Source organism: Schistocerca gregaria, chromosome 10 (genome assembly GCF_023897955.1).
Source record: "Schistocerca gregaria isolate iqSchGreg1 chromosome 10, iqSchGreg1.2, whole genome shotgun sequence".
NCBI classification, from domain to species: domain Eukaryota; kingdom Metazoa; phylum Arthropoda; class Insecta; order Orthoptera; family Acrididae; genus Schistocerca; species Schistocerca gregaria.
Window position 1 is genome coordinate 222,591,926 of NC_064929.1, and position 17,049 is coordinate 222,608,974.

The 17,049-nt window shown below is 43.3% G+C and overlaps 1 protein-coding gene across 4 annotated transcripts in view; it reads left to right on the forward strand.

Annotated features, from left to right (window-relative positions):
* The window catches only part of LOC126293555 (plectin-like), a 210,774-nt gene that overhangs the window by 48,885 nt on the left and 144,840 nt on the right, over positions 1 to 17,049 (forward strand). For all 4 annotated transcript variants that reach the window (XM_049986828.1, XM_049986830.1, XM_049986829.1 and 1 more), the window contains one exon: positions 9,885 to 10,079. In XM_049986828.1, coding sequence (XP_049842785.1) covers positions 9,885 to 10,079 — 195 coding nt within the window. The remainder of the gene's footprint in view (positions 1 to 9,884; positions 10,080 to 17,049) is intronic.

Sequence of the window (17,049 nt, forward strand, 5' to 3'; positions counted from 1 at the left end):
CACAAAAACTCTTGAGAAACACAATGTGAAAACTGCAATTCACGATTTCCTCTATGTCTTTAAAATTTTTTTTTTGATAACAATATTAGGCAATGGAGAAAGCTGCTAACCCGAGAAAAAAGATGATGGTCAGTTTAGACTTGATCCCAATAGGAAGAAAATATGTGTACCGTTAGGAATTTGTGGATGGCATTGTTGTCAAAGTGACAACATTGTTTCAGAAATCAAATTTCTCACATTCGGTGTCTGTGGAGCAATTCACTTGTGTGCTCTGTGTGCCAGTCGTTAAAATATTTCATCAGAACAGAAACACGATGCAGTGACTGTCAGGCGACTTCTGGCAGTTTGTGGAGTAATGAGGCACCGAGCGAATCGACACTTCACAGACCTTCCTCGAAACGGGTTTGACAGCAAACCTTCAAAGTCCTAGGTGTCACCGTCGTGGCCGAAATGAGCGAAACGTCACGATCGTTCATGACAGTGTGGCCTTTAACCCGATAAAGGTAATTTGTCACCGTTCTGAACGATTGGGCTTAAGCTGTTCTCCAGTACAGAGAATTCTCTAGTACGATCTCCATTACCGGCCCCACAAAATTCACTCAGTGCGCCAACCAAAAGTGACGGAATACCGGAAGAGACGACAGTTCGTCGACCGGGTTTTGAGAGGATGACAGGACGACGACAGATTCGCAGACAAATTCGTCTCCGTCGACGGAGTACACGTCGGCTTATTGGTTTTTGAGTGAGCAGAACTGCCGTATCTGGGTGTCAGAAAATGTTCGTACATCCGAGAAAGGGAAACGCGTCCACGATGAGTACAAATTTGGTCCGGCTTTCGGTCGGGTTTGTCATCGGCCTGTATTATTTTGAAGGTGAGGCAGGATGAGCTCCGACTGTCGGCAGAGACCAATACTGTACGACAGTGAGAAAGTTTTTGTGGCCTCGCTCGGACGGAACGGACACCAAAGAGTCGTAGTTATGGCAGCACAGCGCCACCTGCCGTACTCCTCGCAATATAATTCGGTCGTTCCACGAGCGTTTTTCGGATCGCCTCATTTCGCACGGCAGCCGCCGAGGTCATGCGACGTAACTACCCGTGACTTTTTTCTTCGGGGTCGTCTCGAGTCGACGGTATATTCCGATACACCACAAAACGTCTGTGACTCGAAAGAGGATATTCGACCTGTCGTCAGCAAAATTGACGTGCGAGCTTGTCGTGCAGTAACGGTGAATTTCGTGAACAGAGTTTGTGTGTGCCAGCATAGTAGAGGAGATAATAGGCCTCATAATTTTCGTACGTGAATTGGGAAGACTAGATGAACTTTTTTTCCATCCCGGATTTTCCATTGTTTTTTATACATACCAGATTGGAACACAAACAATGTAGGACAAATATGTCGCTACTTACCATAAAGAAGACACACGAAGCTGCACGCAGCACAATTTGGTGCGAGCATCGTGTGTGCGTGGGCTGTGCTCGCTCGTGTGTTGCTATTTCATTTCCCTATGTAGGCTGTGCTGTGAGCTTACGTGTGAGAGTATTTTAACTGCGCCTGTCTACAACTTGACGTGGCAACGTATCTTTTCCCGCACTGTTCTTAACACTGTGTGGTGCTCAACCCTGACCAACTTGTAAACATATTTGTAAGGAGTTGAGCACTCTGACTGCTGCTTCACAGTACATTTATTCCCTCATGTAGTTTGTTGTAAATAATTCACTACAGTTCAAGAGGAACAGTGATGTACGTAACTGCAGTACCAGAAGTAGAATGATGTTCATTTACTCTGTGTTAAAGTTGTCTTTGGCACAAAAAGGGTGCACAGTGCTGCAACAAAAATTTTTTGATCGTGTAGCCGACACAGTGAAGCAAAATTTGAAAACAATTTGAAAAAGTTTCTCCTTGACAACTCCTTCTACTCCGTAGAAGAATTTCTATTATTGTAATGTCTGAAAGGTGGTAGGTAGGAATTACTAACTCACATAATCACATTTGTATATCTATTAAAAGAAACTTATAATTTTCAGAATGTAGCCATATGTACAAATTAATTTGCAATGTGACTTTAAATTGATTCGTTCCACGTCATTACTTTTTATCTCAAAAATGGTCTGCGGAATGTGAAACTGACGGACTGTCTAACCGTAATATACGAAAACAGACCGTGGAAATGGGTTGAGAAATTAAATTACCAAATGGGCTCGAACGAGGAGCAATTGCGAAGGATCTTAAAACTTTACTTGGCTGTAGTACGATAAAAAGATTTTACGACAAGAATGCAATTATCGTCGAAGCCGAGTTACGGCAGTATAGCTCTGTTATCGACCCTGGAAGATTGTGTACGTCTGAGACTCGATCTGTGAGCATAAAGTTGCAGGTGGTGTGAGCATAAAGTTACAGGTGACCACTAGATAAGGGAATGTGGGAAGTTTAAAAATTGGGCAACAGGTTGTTTGATGAACTGGTGTGATTAAGATATAACAAATAATATCCCAGAAAAATAGAACCTATATCTTTCTCAGTTACATAGTCAAAGGATTAAAAATAATAACCGATCGAATAGTAGAGGTGTCGAGTTTATGAAAGACGCACAAATTACAGAGAGAACTTTTGTAGCTTTCCGACGAATACTTTTCGAAGCTAGGGCGGGGTCGTGTCGGAGCGAGTGGGCGAGGGGAGGAAGGGCGCGAGCAGTGGGAGGTAGGGTGGGGAAAGTGTGGCCGACATCCCGGAGGGAGAGGCAGCGAGCGCACGGGACGTGGGGGCGGAGCGGTCCCTGTCGACTGTGACGGTGACCCGGAGCGCTCGGATCGGGAAGGGAGGCCGTGGGGGAGGGACGAGTGAGCGGAGGCGGGTGCCCGGAGGGTTGCGGGAGCGACAGACGTGTCGCAACTTCGACTCCCGTTTACGTAATTAGAAGAAAGTGATGTCGAGGAGCTAGTATTCGGACGGCTCGGGTCGTGAGGTAGCGAGCGAAATGGAGCACGTCCCGAACGGCAGTGTGTCCTGCCGCCGGCCGGCTGCAGTTTGGCGGTGGCCTCCAGTTCGGTTTATCGGTGGGTCACCTTTCCCATCCCTGTAAAGTACTCCGGTAGGGTAGGGTGAGCCCAAAATGGGATTGGAGGGCGAACTTACTCCCACGGCACGTGTGCCGATAACTAAAATTGTGGCTGCGAGTCCGTAGTGCGTGCCGTACTAGCCTCCCGCACTGTCCTGCAATTTGTCGGCTTCCAAAATATTCCAATAGTAACGAACAGGTTGCACTATGTGCACACGTTTGTACTGCACGGATAATTTATTCCACTTTAAATGGGAGTATAACGTTCCTACTCGGTCTGACAGTACTCGCACTACAGTTGCAGTCACTCATTTATCACAAGCTTACGCGAGTTTACTGTTGCCGATTCCTCGCTTTTTGTTACGTATCGATTCCTCCGACTCGGAGTTCGTCCTGAGCTTCAGAAGTCTCAGTTTGCTCAGACACGTACGTGTCTTACTCGTGTGACGACTCTGGTGCAACTTTCTATAATTTTCTACTAAATACTTTACTTTCACGCGCTAATGTGGGCAGTGCGAGTACTCGGGATCGGCCCCACGGGTACGCTCCGTCTAGACCTACTCGCAACGCGGTCCTCGGGCACCGATCCCCGCCTTCCAGAATTGAGAGGCACCCTGTCACTGATTCCGCTGCCCTGAAGTGGAGTTGTGTAAGCGCAGATTGGATCATTCGAGTATAGGCTCCGTATCTGTACCCTTGCAATCTAATTGAACAGTTTTAGTTGAAATAATTTTATTCTGTCAGATTTTTTCTGCGCCATTAGCAATAAAAATTAATGTAGTAAATGTGTTTGCACTGGATAGAATTAATTGAGAATTCCAGTTTGTTAACCATTTTGGAAGGTAACTCAGAGTTGTGTGCTGCACAGAGAAGATTATGTCGATTGTTTTCAGCTTTCCGGTCGAGCGGAAAGAAACTGTGCCGTGGCCTTTATTAGGAATTTCAGGAGCGAGAATCTGAATGTAGTAGATGAAAAGACGGAGTGTATCAGTCCTCCTCCTCCTGTCAGGCAAGTGGGTCAAAGTATTCGTACATTGAGTGGTACTGCCCCTGCTCCACTGAGAAGTATGAACGGTGTACGAACTGCTAGGGAAGGGATGTTTTAAAAACACTATGTAGTTTACCACAAGCACTCTGAGACACTTCCACTCTACTGTATATTTTTTTCCCATCCACCTGTAATAACCCTGTTTTTCTATTTGTTATTCTTTTTAATGGAGTGTTTTCGGTACAAGTACTTGGATGGAGGTTTTATTTATTTGTGTAACCTGATGTGATTAGGGCCATAAGGCTGTCTCTTACATCAGACCAGAATTTTAAGCTTCTTTCTCTGTAGTTAGTGGTGCCGAAATGTGTAACATATATAGACACACGGTGTTTAAATTGATTAAGTAAAACAAAAGAGAAATTTACATCCGTTAAGTGTTTTAAGGGCTGTAATTTAGGACTTTACATGTTCTCTGGCTTTGTGTGTTACATAGATACTTCCTATTAAGTGATGTCAATACTACTTTGTTACTTTACCACGACCTATTATAAACTGACAGTCCTTTGTGGAAAAACTGTCATTTTCTGAAGTTTTGCTTAATATTTCACTTTATACTTTCCAACTTATACACAGTCATTACAGTGTAGCACCACTGGAGCGAGTAACTCATCTTTGGAATTTCTGTACTCGATAACAATTTTTTGCAAAATACTAATTTTGATACATTCCTTGTATTTTATATGGTTTTGCTGAGAACAATATTTTTTGACATGCACAATGAAGCAAAAGCCGATTTTGTTGATTGTACTTTATTTTAGCCTTGTTAAAACTGATTTTCAGGTCTACTTTCAAACTTGTCATATCAAGTTGTTCTATTTGGAGCTTATCTTCTACATGTACACGTACGTACGTACTCCGCAAGTCTCCGTACAGTGCGTGGCAGAGGGTACCCTGAAGTACAATTAGTCATTTCCATTTCTGTTCCACTCAGAGATAGAGCGAGGGAAAACCGACTGTGTGTATGCATCCGTACGAGCCCTAATTTTTCGTATCTTATCTCCGTGGTCCTTGCGCGAAATGCGTGTCGGTGGAAGTAGGATCGTTCTGCAGTCAGCTTTGAATGCCCGTTTACTAAACTTTCTCAGTATTGTTCGTGAAAATGAATGTCTTCTTCCCTCTGGGAATTCCCATCTGAGCTCCCAAATTGTATCTATAACACTTGCGTGCCGATTGAACCTACCAGTAACAAATCTGGAGGGTTGCCTCTGAATCGCTTCTTTTAATCCGACCTAGTGTGGACCTCAAACACTCGAGCAGTACTTGAAAAAAGGTCGTACTAGCATCCTACATGCAATCTCCTTTACACACGAACCACACTTTCTAAAATTCTTCCAGTAAATTGAAGTTGACTGTTCTCCGCTTCAGTGTTATGCCCAGATATATGAATGACGTGACTGTGTCACGTGGGATACTACTAGTGCTGTATCTGAAAATTACGTATTTGTTTTTCCAACATTAGCCTACATTTTTCGACTTTAAGAGCAGCTGCCATTCGCCACAGCAACTAAAAATTTTGTACAAGTCATCCCGTATCCTCCTGGTCACTCAACTTCGACATCGTCCCACGCACCACAGCATCCTGTCTGTCAGATCATTTACGTGTATAGAGAATAGCGACGGTCCTGTCACACTTCACCGTGGGGGCAAACAGTAAAATGACACCTGCATTGTGAAGCTGGTTTACACTTGTTCCATTAACATGTAATCCTCCTCTTTCTTTCTACTTTAGACACCTGGAAATATCCCCTAGTGCTGTTAAGAACAGTTTTGGTTGTAAGGAATCTCCTTGGCTGACACCTCTTGCTGTCCATTCTCTAAATCCTGCTGAAGCATAGTGTAATCTCTAGCACTGACACATACAGTCTAACACATGAAGAATCAGTGCTTATTTTTCCGAAGGCTGCTGTTGCAGAGATTTTGCTGAGGCTAACGGAGTGTAGTCGCAGTAAATCGTTCGGTGCCGAGCAAATTAGTTTGTAAAGCAGCGAAATAATTGACGGTCAAAGTTTAGAGGATGTAAAATGTAGACTGACTATACCGAGAAAAGCATTGCTAAAACTGAGAATAATTTTAGTGTCGGGAAGTCTTCCCTGAAGCTATTTATCTAGAGTGTCGCCTCGTACAGAAGTGAAATGCGGACAGTAAGCACTTCCAACTAGAAGAGAATAGAAACTTATGAAGAATGCTGAAGAGTAGGGGTGTAGATCGAATTATAAATGTGGAGATACTGAATCGAATTTGCAGAAAAAGAAATTTGCTATCAATTTGACTTAAAGAACGGATCGGTTGTTAGGGTACGTTGTGAAGTGTCGAGCAGCCACGAGTTTGGTAACAGATGGAAGTATGTGGAATAGAAGTTGTAGAAGTGGAGTGAGGCTCGTGTGTAGTTAGAAGTTAGAAGGTGTAAAAAGGTGTCGGGTGCAGCGGGCACGCAGAGGCGAGAGGCTTACACCGGGTGCACTGGCATCTAGAGCTGCGGCAGACCAGTCTTCGGACTGAAAAGAACAACAACAACAACAACAACAACAACGAGAAGTAAAAATATCTCTCAAATCCTATTGTTCCTAGACATTCTGCTAATTAATACTCATTGCTCTGTCGTGTTATTGGTTAGTACCTAAATCACATTTGTGAGAGATAATGTTGTTCATCAAAAGCATTACTTTACATTCAGTGGTGAACATTTTGAGAGTGTCAAATCGTTCGTGTATTTGGAGGTGATAGTAAGAAATGGCACAAAATGAGACAGACATACAAAATCTGTATCCGATAGGGCAAATGGAAGGCTCAACACAGTACACAGTAGGTCTGGTTCTGGGAGAATGCAGTGCTTCTCTAAAGGAGGCCATTCACGAGATGTCAGTGTGACCAGTTCTGTAGTAGTGTTTCGACGCTTCATCTGACGAGCGTAGAACGAATTTGGAGACACCGTGCTAAGATTGTAAGAGGTGGGTTTAGCCTGTATGAAGGTGTAACAGCAGTTCCAGGGGAGCTCAAACGGGAATCTCGGGAAGAAAGGGAGTGCGCTTCTCACCTCGTTGTTGTATGGCACAAATTAAACACACAAAAATTTAGGGAACACTGTATTTGAAGATGACTTTGCAAATGTTACACTGCTGACGTCGTGTACCACAAATAACTATTGTGCGGGTAAGATAAGAGAGATTATGGGGAGCGTAGCGAAATGGGGGCAGTCGACCGATAATATCGGTGCAATATACTGTCTGCTGTGTACTGTTCAGTGGCTTGTAGGGTATCGCTGTTGATGTAATTGTACCTGTAGGTGTCTATTAACAGCTGCACTCGGTGAATGTCTGGACCGAGCATCGAGATGCACTGCAGTTCGCTTGATCGATTCTCACTGACGTGTAAGGGATGCTCTTCTCCGAATTGTTTGTACAGTTACCTTCAGCATCCGTGTGAAATGAAGTGGGTGAATTTATTTGGTATTTTATACTGCACTAAAAGGAGTAGCAATTAACAACACAGAATTTTATCGAGAAAGAAGTACGTCTGGGAAAAAGTAGGGTGGCCGTACGGCCAGTATAGTTTCAGATGTAAAGTGATGAAACACACAATGTAGTTGAGGAGGACACGGCACGTATTCTCGTAAGCAAAACCAGTTGTGCAACAATAACGTTGTCATTATTAACAGAAAGAAAGAGCTATTTTGCTCAGAATTAAATGGATGAGTAAAGAACTGGTCAGGTACTAAGTTTGAAGTGTCGTCTCATACGGGCCTGAAATGTGGTCGTTAGGGGAAGAAGGTAAAAATACGAGGGTGTGCTGAAAAGTAATAGCTCTGAACTTTTTATCTGAAAACTCTTAAAGATTTCTAAATGTAACAAATTTTGGTTCTCAGTATTTACCCAACAAAAAAGTTTCTGTGAAGTTTATGGATTACCTCTGGATTGTTACTTTTCAGTAAAGTTAGTGATGTGAACTAATATTCTACAGTGCCACACACTCACCAGCTGTCAATGTCATCCAGCTACAATCTGGAAATTTTGCAGAAAACAAAATTTTATTAACATTCTACACCTCTATCCTTCACGGACGTACATTTATTTTTTGACGCAGTCACGCATCTCCTGACGAGAGACCGGGTTTTCAATACTGTCATTGTAGAATGTGCAACTTTTTTGACAGAGCCACAACTTCACTTCCGCTCACACCGCTTCCCAATTATTGGAGTGAAGACGTCGAAGGTGTTCTTAGGTTTCGAAAACAGACAAAAATCGGAAGGGGGCACGTCGGGACCGTATGGAGGACAGTCGACAGTGGACGATGGTGGACTCGAGGTGTCAGATTGTCACAGCCGTCTCGGTGCTCGTGTGCAGCGTGGTGTCGGTTGTCCCAAAGGAGAGGCTGCCGTACCTGTGGGCGAACCTTTGAATTCGTGGTTTGAGTTTTCTGAGCTGTTTCTCATCTACAGGTGTAGCTACATTAAACACTGCAATGTTACACACTACAATACGAACCCCTGTAGCAGCAGAGGGTCATGAGTCGTGTCAGTGAAGGGGAAAATTGCCCCGGTAAAATGTGTGATTTGACATTGAGAACGGAATAAAAAATTTGGAGGCATTGCTCTCGTATATTAAGAATTGCTGAGAGGAAACACAAATTACAGGAGATGATAAATATAGAGAAAAACTGGCTAGGACACAGCTTGGAGACAAAAGTTATCAGCAAATGCATTAGAAGGAATAGTGAAAGGGATAAGAAGATAATATAGATGTAGGTACTGAGCGATAGAGAAAAACAGACCTGTAAACAGTTATGTGCTAAGAAAAGAATGGTGGAAGACAGAAAATGGAGAGAGAATATTATGTAAAGACCTGCTTCTTGGGAAGATGTAAGTGTCAGTCGATATCGAGTTGGCGAGCACTGAAGACAGAGGCGGAGAGTGACAAAACTGCATACGAGCCACACGTATTAAGAGTTCACTCTAAACTCTCACTTTTTTTGCTGTGTCGTTTGCTACAGGTATGTGGAACATAATTTTCTAAAATGCAGAAAAATCTGTATCTGTGATTTGTGACTGATGGTTATTTTCATCTTTCTTTTAATCGACCCAGCAACCTATAGGTAAACCTTCCAGGATGAGAGGTCGTGGTCCGAGAAACTCCTCTGTTCCTGACGTTTTGTCCAGGACTGATTTGGACATCCTCAGAGGTGCTCCTTTGCTGAGTGTTGCCGACTCCAGCGCAGTCCTGGACAAAATGTCAGGAACAGAGGAGTTTCTCGGACCACGACCTCATGTCCTGAAAGGTTTACCGGCAGCTATGTCATCCGATTGTGACAGCTTCCATTCTATGAATTTATAGATATGCCTGTATTCTGCTAACCACCATGGAGAGCACAGCAGAGGGTACTTCCCTACGTGCCACAGATTAATGAGCCTCACCATTTTGTTTGTGTATAGAGGGCAGTACAAGTGACTACTAGAATTCCTGCGTACGTGCAGTAATTAATCTAATGCTTTCATTTGCAGTTTCTACGAGAATAGTATGTATGTGTCTGCAATACATTCTTAGGTTCCTCACTTAACACGGGATCTCGAAACCTTTTAAATAGGCTCTCGCAGTGCAGATCGTGTCTGTTTCCGAGTATCTCCCACTTAAAACGGTTCGGCATTTCTGTGGGACTCTTCCTTGTGTACAAAACAGTTTTTCTGTTGGAAGGAGCTACAGTACATTACAATTAAAAGAGCACATAACTCGTCCACAAATTCTTTACTTTATGATCTGTTTGAGCCCTTCCGCTTCTCGACACTCAGGTTACGAAAGTGCTGAGCAGCTACGGGTGCTGTACGAAGTGCGGACGCGGGAGGTGCAGAGGCTGTCGCAAGAGGCGGAGGCGGCGAGGGCGGAGGCGGCCGCGGAGGTGGACGGTCTGCGCCGGAGGATCGTCTCCTGCGAGGCTGACAAGAACGGCCTGCAGCTGCAGCTCGGCAACGCACGCAGCCTGCTCGGTAAAGTGCCCGGCATGGGGTCCGTCAGGTCACTTCGCACTATTTCTCTTCTGTTCCACTCGAACTGCACACGGAAGTAACAAACTCTTGAATCTGTCAGTGTGAGTTCAGATTCCCTTTATCTTACTGCAATGGTAATTTTCCCCTACGTAGGTTGACACTGACAAAATATTTCTGCATTCAGAAGGGAAATTCATTATTGAAATTTCGTGAAAAGATCTCGCCACAATGAAAAACACCTCTGTTTTAATAATTGGGACCCCAACTCCTGTATCGTATCCGTGACACACTCTTCCCTATTTCGCTGCTCTTACTCGTTCTCGTGTGGTACGGATTCTGTATTGCACGGCAGTAGTCGAGAAGAGTACGGACGAATGTACCATACGTGGTCTCTGTAGTAGACCTGCTGCACCTTCTCAGAACACAGTCTTTGGTTCACCTTTCCTGCCACATTTTCTGTATGATTGTTGTAATTTAAGTTGTTTGTAGCTGTAGCTGTAACTGTAAGTATTTAGTTGAATTGACATGCTTCACACGTTGGTGCTTTATCGTGTAACTAAAATTTAGCAGATTTCTCTTAGTGCTTGTGTTTATGAACTCCCACTTTTCATTATTTAGAGTCACTTTTGCTCCATTTAGATACCTTGTCTAAATAATTTTGCAGGGTTTGATCTTCTGATGACTTTATTAGATGGTAAGTGATAGTATCATCTGCAAATAGTCTAAGAGTGCTGCTCAAAATGTCTCCTAACTGATTAACGTAGATTACAAACGGCAAAGGGCATATAACACATCCTCGGACGATGTCAGATATCACTTGTATTTTACTCGACATCTTTCTGATGGAAAGTCACGAATCTGATCTCACAACTGAGACGAGACCTCATAGGCACGCATTTTGTTTAGAATGTCAGGAATTATTTTGAAAACCTCCTGAAAATACAGAAATATAGAATCATCTTACAAAGCCCTGTAAATAGTACTCATTACTTCATGCGACTAAAGAGCTGTTTGTATTTCACAAAGTGGTATTTTCTGAATCTCTGCTTTGTGCCAATAGCTGGTTTTCTTAGAGTTAATTCATAATGTTCAAACACAGTGTGTGTAGCAAACTCTACTGTACGTTGAAGTCAGTGATATGTATCTGCAATTCAGTTGAATGCTCCTGTTTATTTTCGTGAGTACGGGTGTGATCTCTGCAACTTTTCAGTCTTTATAATATGTACGGAGCTTTCTTCGAGCAAAGTGATAAAGACAGTGGAAGTGGAACAAGGAATATGCATTGTGATGGGTTGAAGAAAATTTCAGTGATATGGACACGTAACAAGAATGGATTACAGTGATACAGACATGTAACAAGAATGGGGTGAATAAGAATACCAAGACTAATACTAGGGTGGGAAACTGAGGGAAGAACAAGGAGAGGACAAACCAAAATGTACAGATGACAATGATAAGATTCTGTGCCAAAAGAGAGGATAACCGGGATTGAAATACCTAGGAGAACACCTTGAAGAGATAGTGTTGACTACTTGTGTAATATTTGCTCTAATAAGTTCCAAGTGTATTGTTATGTTGGACAGATGTCTCAATAAATAATAATAATAATAAGAAGAAGAAGAATAAGGGAAAACACACTAAACAAGATTATTACATATTGGATAGTGACTGCATAGAAGCGATGGAAAAAACAGATGACTATAAATATCTAGGACACAGACAAAAAATAGGAATAGATAATACAAATATTAAAGAACAACTAAAAGAAAATATAGACAAAGACTAACAAAAACACTGAAAACAGAATTGACAGCAAGAAACAAGACAAAAGCTATAAATACTTATGCTATACCAATATTGACCTACTCATTTGGAGTAGTGAAATGGAGTAACAAAGAACTAGAAGCACTCAATACATTTACACGATCACAATGCCACAAATATAGAATACATCACATACATTCAGCAACAGAAAGATTAACATTAAGCAGAAAGGAAGGGGATTTATCGACATAAAAAACCTACATTATGGACATATTAAAAACAAAGATTCCAAGACTTACCAAGCGGGAAAGCGCCGGCAGACAGGCACAATGAACAAAATACACAAACACACACAAACACACACACAGAATTACTAGCTTTCGCAACCGATGGTTGCTTCTTCAGGAAAGAGGGAAGGAGAGGGAAAGACGAAAGGATGTGGGTTTTAAGGGAGAGGGTAAGGAGTCATTCCAATCCCGGGAGCGGAAAGACTTCCCTTAGGGGGAAAAATAAAGGACAGGTGTACACACACACACACACACACACACACACACACACACACACACACATCCATCCGCACATACACAGACACAAGCAGACATATTTAAAGGCAAAGAGTAAGGGCAGAGATGTCAGTCAAGGCGGAAGTACAGAGGCAAAGAAGTTGTTGACAGACAGGTGAGGTATGAGCGGCGGCAACTTGAAATTAGCGGAGGTTAAGGCCTGGCGGATATCGAGAAGAGAGGATATACTGAAGGGCGAGTTCCCATCTCCGGAGTTAGGATAGGTTGGTGTTGGTGGGAAGTATCCAGATAACTCGGACGGTGTAACACTGTGCCAAGATGTGCTGGCCGTGCACTGAGGCATGTTTAGCCACAGGGTGATCCTCATTACCAACAAACACTGTCTGCCTGTGTCCATTCATGCGAATGGACAGTTTGTTGCTGGTCATTCCCACATAGAAAGCGTCACAGTGTAGGCAGGTCAGTTGGTAAATCACGTGGGTGCTTTTACAAGTGGCTCTCCCTTTGATCGTGTATACCTTCCGCGTTACAGGACTGGAGTAGGTGGTGGTGGGAGGGTGCATAGGACAGGTTTTATACCGGGGGCGGTTGCAAGGGTAGGAGCCAGAGGGTAGGGAAGGTGGTTTGGGGATTTCATAGGGATGAACCAAGAGGTTACGAAGGTTAGGTGGACGGCGGAAAGACACTCTTGGTGGAGTGGGGAGGATTTCATGAAGGATGGATCTCATTTCGGGACAGGATTTTAGGAAGGTATACACGATCAAAGGGAGAGCCACGTGTGAAAGCACCCACGTGATTTACCAACTGACCTGCCTATACTGTGACGCTTTCTATGTGGGAATGACCAGCAACAAACTGTCCATTCGCATGAATGGACGCAGGCAGACAGTGTTTGTTGGTAATGAGGACCACCCTGTGGCTAAACATGCCTCGGTGCACGGCCAGCACATCTTGGCACAGTGTTACACCGTCAGAGTTATCTGGATACTTCCCACCAATACCAACCTATCCGAACTCCGGAGATGGGAACTCACCCTTCAGTATATCCTCTCTTCTCGATATCCGCGGATGGATGTGTGTGTGTGTGTGTGTGTGTGTGTGTGTGTGTGTGTGTGTGTGTGTGTGTACACCTGTCCTTTTTTCCCCCTAAGGGAAGTCTTTCCGCTCCCGGGATTGGAATGACTCCTTACCCTTTCCCTTAAAACCCACATCCTTTCGTCTTTCCCTCTCCTTCCCTCTTTCCTGAAGAAGCAACCATCGGTTGCGAAAGCTAGTAATTCTATGTGTGTGTTTGTGTGTTTTGTTCATTGTGCCTGTCTGCCGGCGCTTTCCCGCTTGGTAAGTCTTGGAATCTTTGTTTTTAATATATTTTTCCCATGTGGAAGTTTCTTTCCATTTTATCTACATTATGGACAGGTAGACAATTTAAGAAAATTCTTTCTAGAACGAGCAGAAACTAGCAAAATACACAAAGCAATCACTCATATAAATACATCGGCTACACCACTGCAATTTCATAACCACTTCTACAACCCTTTAGATCACATAACATCAACAGATACGAAGAAAGTAAATTGGAATAAGAGAACACTACAGGGCAAGCATCATCTAACACAGCCACACATCGATCGAGACGCATCCGACACGTGTCTAAGAAAAGGCAATACGTACAGTGAGACGGAAGGATTCACGATTGCAATACAGGATCAAACAATAAACGTCAGATATTACAGCAAGTATATTATTAAAGATCCCAATACCACAACAGATAAATTCAGACTTTGCAAACAACAAATAGAAACAGTAGATCACATCACAAGCGGATGTACAATACTAGCAAATACAGAATACCACAGAAGACATGAAAATGTAGCAAAAACAATACATCAACAGCTTGCCTTACAACATAAACTTATAAAACAACACGTTTCCACATACAAGTATGCACCACAAAATGTAATGGAGAATGATGAATACAAATTATACTGGAACAGAGCCATTATAACAGATAAAACAACACCACACAATAAACCTGACATCATACTCTGAATATATGTCCAAAAAACTGTAGTCTCCTCTTCCTCATTACATCAGTTAGTTTTTCCGTTTTCAAGTATAGCTCTCTGTTTGGTCTTAACCTGTATTCAGCATTATCGTTTCTTTTACCTCTTGGTATTTTCCTTAAAATTCTTCTTTCGACCATGTCTAGTTTCTCAAGATCTCCATTTCTTGTTAGTGTTAGTGTTAGTGTTTCTGCCACATAGAGCTTCAGGTCTGGCCACTGTTTGGTAGTGTCTTAATTTCATGTTCCAGGACAAGGATTTTTTGTTATAAATGTTTTTGGTTATTTGAAACACTCTTTCCATTTTGTGCACTCTAGTTTCTATAGCTATGTTTTCTTTCGCATTGTATGTAGTCCACTCTCCTAGGTATTTAAAGAAATCTGTTTTGTATTGTTGTCAACTGCAATATTTTTAGGAGCATCACAGATGTTTGTCATGAACTTGGTATTTTTTGAAGGATATTTGCAGTCATACTTTGGCAGCTTGTTTTTGCAGTTCTCTTATTTGTTCTTGGGCATTATCTAGTGAACCTGTAATCAGTGCCGTGTCATTTGCGAAGGCTGAGCAGCCGACAGTGATCTTTGGGTTTCTTCCTAGTTGAATTCCTTTAGTATTGATGGCCTTCCTCCATTCTCGAACTACCTTCTCTAACACACAATTGAAAAGCAGAGGTGACAAACCATCTCCTTGTAGAACACCTGACTTTATTTCAAACAATTTTGAGAAGTCTCCCCTAAATTTTACTTTCGGTTTTGTATTTGTCATAGTTCCTTTAATTATTTTAGTTGTTTTAGTATCGAGTCCCAGTTCTTTTAAGATATCGAGCAGTGTATTTCTGTCAATTGAATCATAGGCTCTTTTAAAATCCACAAACTTAATTACATATTTTAAGTTCCTGTTTTTTCTCATTTCCGTTATGTTCTTTAAGTTTAATATTTGTTCTGCAAACGACCTTCCCTTCCTAAATCCAGCCTTATACTCTCCTAGCTGTTTGTCAAAAATATAATAGTAGTAGTAGTAATAATAATAATAATAATAATAATAATAATAATAATATTTTGTATGCTAGTATTTATCCGTGTATTCAGATGGAATTTTGATTGGAGAAGATAAAGTAGGAACAATTTCCATGTTACCTTAGCCTAGCACAAGTACACTATGTGATCAAAATTATCCAGTCACCTGGCTGAAAATGACTTAGAAGTTCGTTGCACCCTCCATTGGTAATGCTGTAATTCAATATGATGTTGGTCCACCCTTAGCCTTCATGACAGCTTCCACTTTCAGAGCCAAATGTTCAATCACGTTCTGGAAGACTTCTTGGGGAATGGCAGCCCATTCTCCACGGAGTGCTGCACTGAGGAGAGGTATCTATGTCAGTCAGTGAGGCCTGGCACGGAGTCGGCATTCCAAAACATCCCAAATGTGTTCTATAAGATTTAGGTCAGGATGCTGTGCAGGCCATTCCATTACAGGGATGTTAATGTCGTGTAACCGCTCCGCCACAGGCCATGCATTACGAACAGGTGCTCGATCGTGTCGAAAGGTGCATTTGTCATCCCTGAATTGCTCTTCAACAGTGGGAAGCGAGAAGGTGCTTAAAACATCAGTGTAGGCCTGTGCTGTGGTAGTGCCACGCAAAACTAGGGACGGGAGCCCCCTCCGTAAAAAACACGAGGACACCACACCACACCATAACACCACCACCTCCCAATTTTACTGTCGGCACTGCACACGCTGGCAGATGATGTTCACCGGGCATTCACCGTATCCACATCCTGCCATTGGATCGCCACATTGCATACCGTGATTCGTCACTCCACACAACGTTTTTCCACACCAATGTTTACGCTCCTTACACAGAGCGAGACTTCATTTGGAATTTACCGGTGTGATGTGTGGGTTACGTGCAGCTGCTCAACCACGAAATACATGTTTTCTCACCTGCCACATAAGTGTCGTAGTACTTGCAGTGGATCCTGATGCAGTATGGAATTCCTCTGTGACGGTCTGGATAGATGTCTGCCTATTACACATTACGACCCTCTTCAACTGTCAGCCGTCTCTGTCGGTCGGCAGACGAGGTAACGTACCGCTACGATGTCGAGCCCCGTATTCCTCCTCCGGCGTGTTGCTACAAATGTGTGCATATCGGACACGTCTTTGTGTACTGACACTAGCCCGGTCTATAGGAGTTGCGGTCGTCAGTTGCACACGGACGATCCTCGTGCCCCTCCTCCCGTCTGTGTCGACTGTGAGGAATACCGTTTGCCCTGTTCGCCGGACTGCAAAGTTTTCAATGCGAAAACAAAATCCGGGAATACGAGACCTTCGACTGCCTCACACATCGAGAGGCTGAGAAGGAATACGGTCGGTTACACTTTCACGTACGACAGTGATGTATGCTACCGCTACGGTGACACCGTCAGTTTAGCGACCGTGCTGCCACCCTCCATGTCTTCCGCACCTGGCCCTCGCGGCCTCCCGATTGCAGCCACTCCCCTGGCGGTCGGGTGTCCTCCTCCTACCCCTTCCCCCACAACCCTCTGGGAGCCATCACTCCCGATCTGCCGGGAACGACAGTCCCCGACCCCCGGCTGGAGGAGTGGTGCCCTCCTC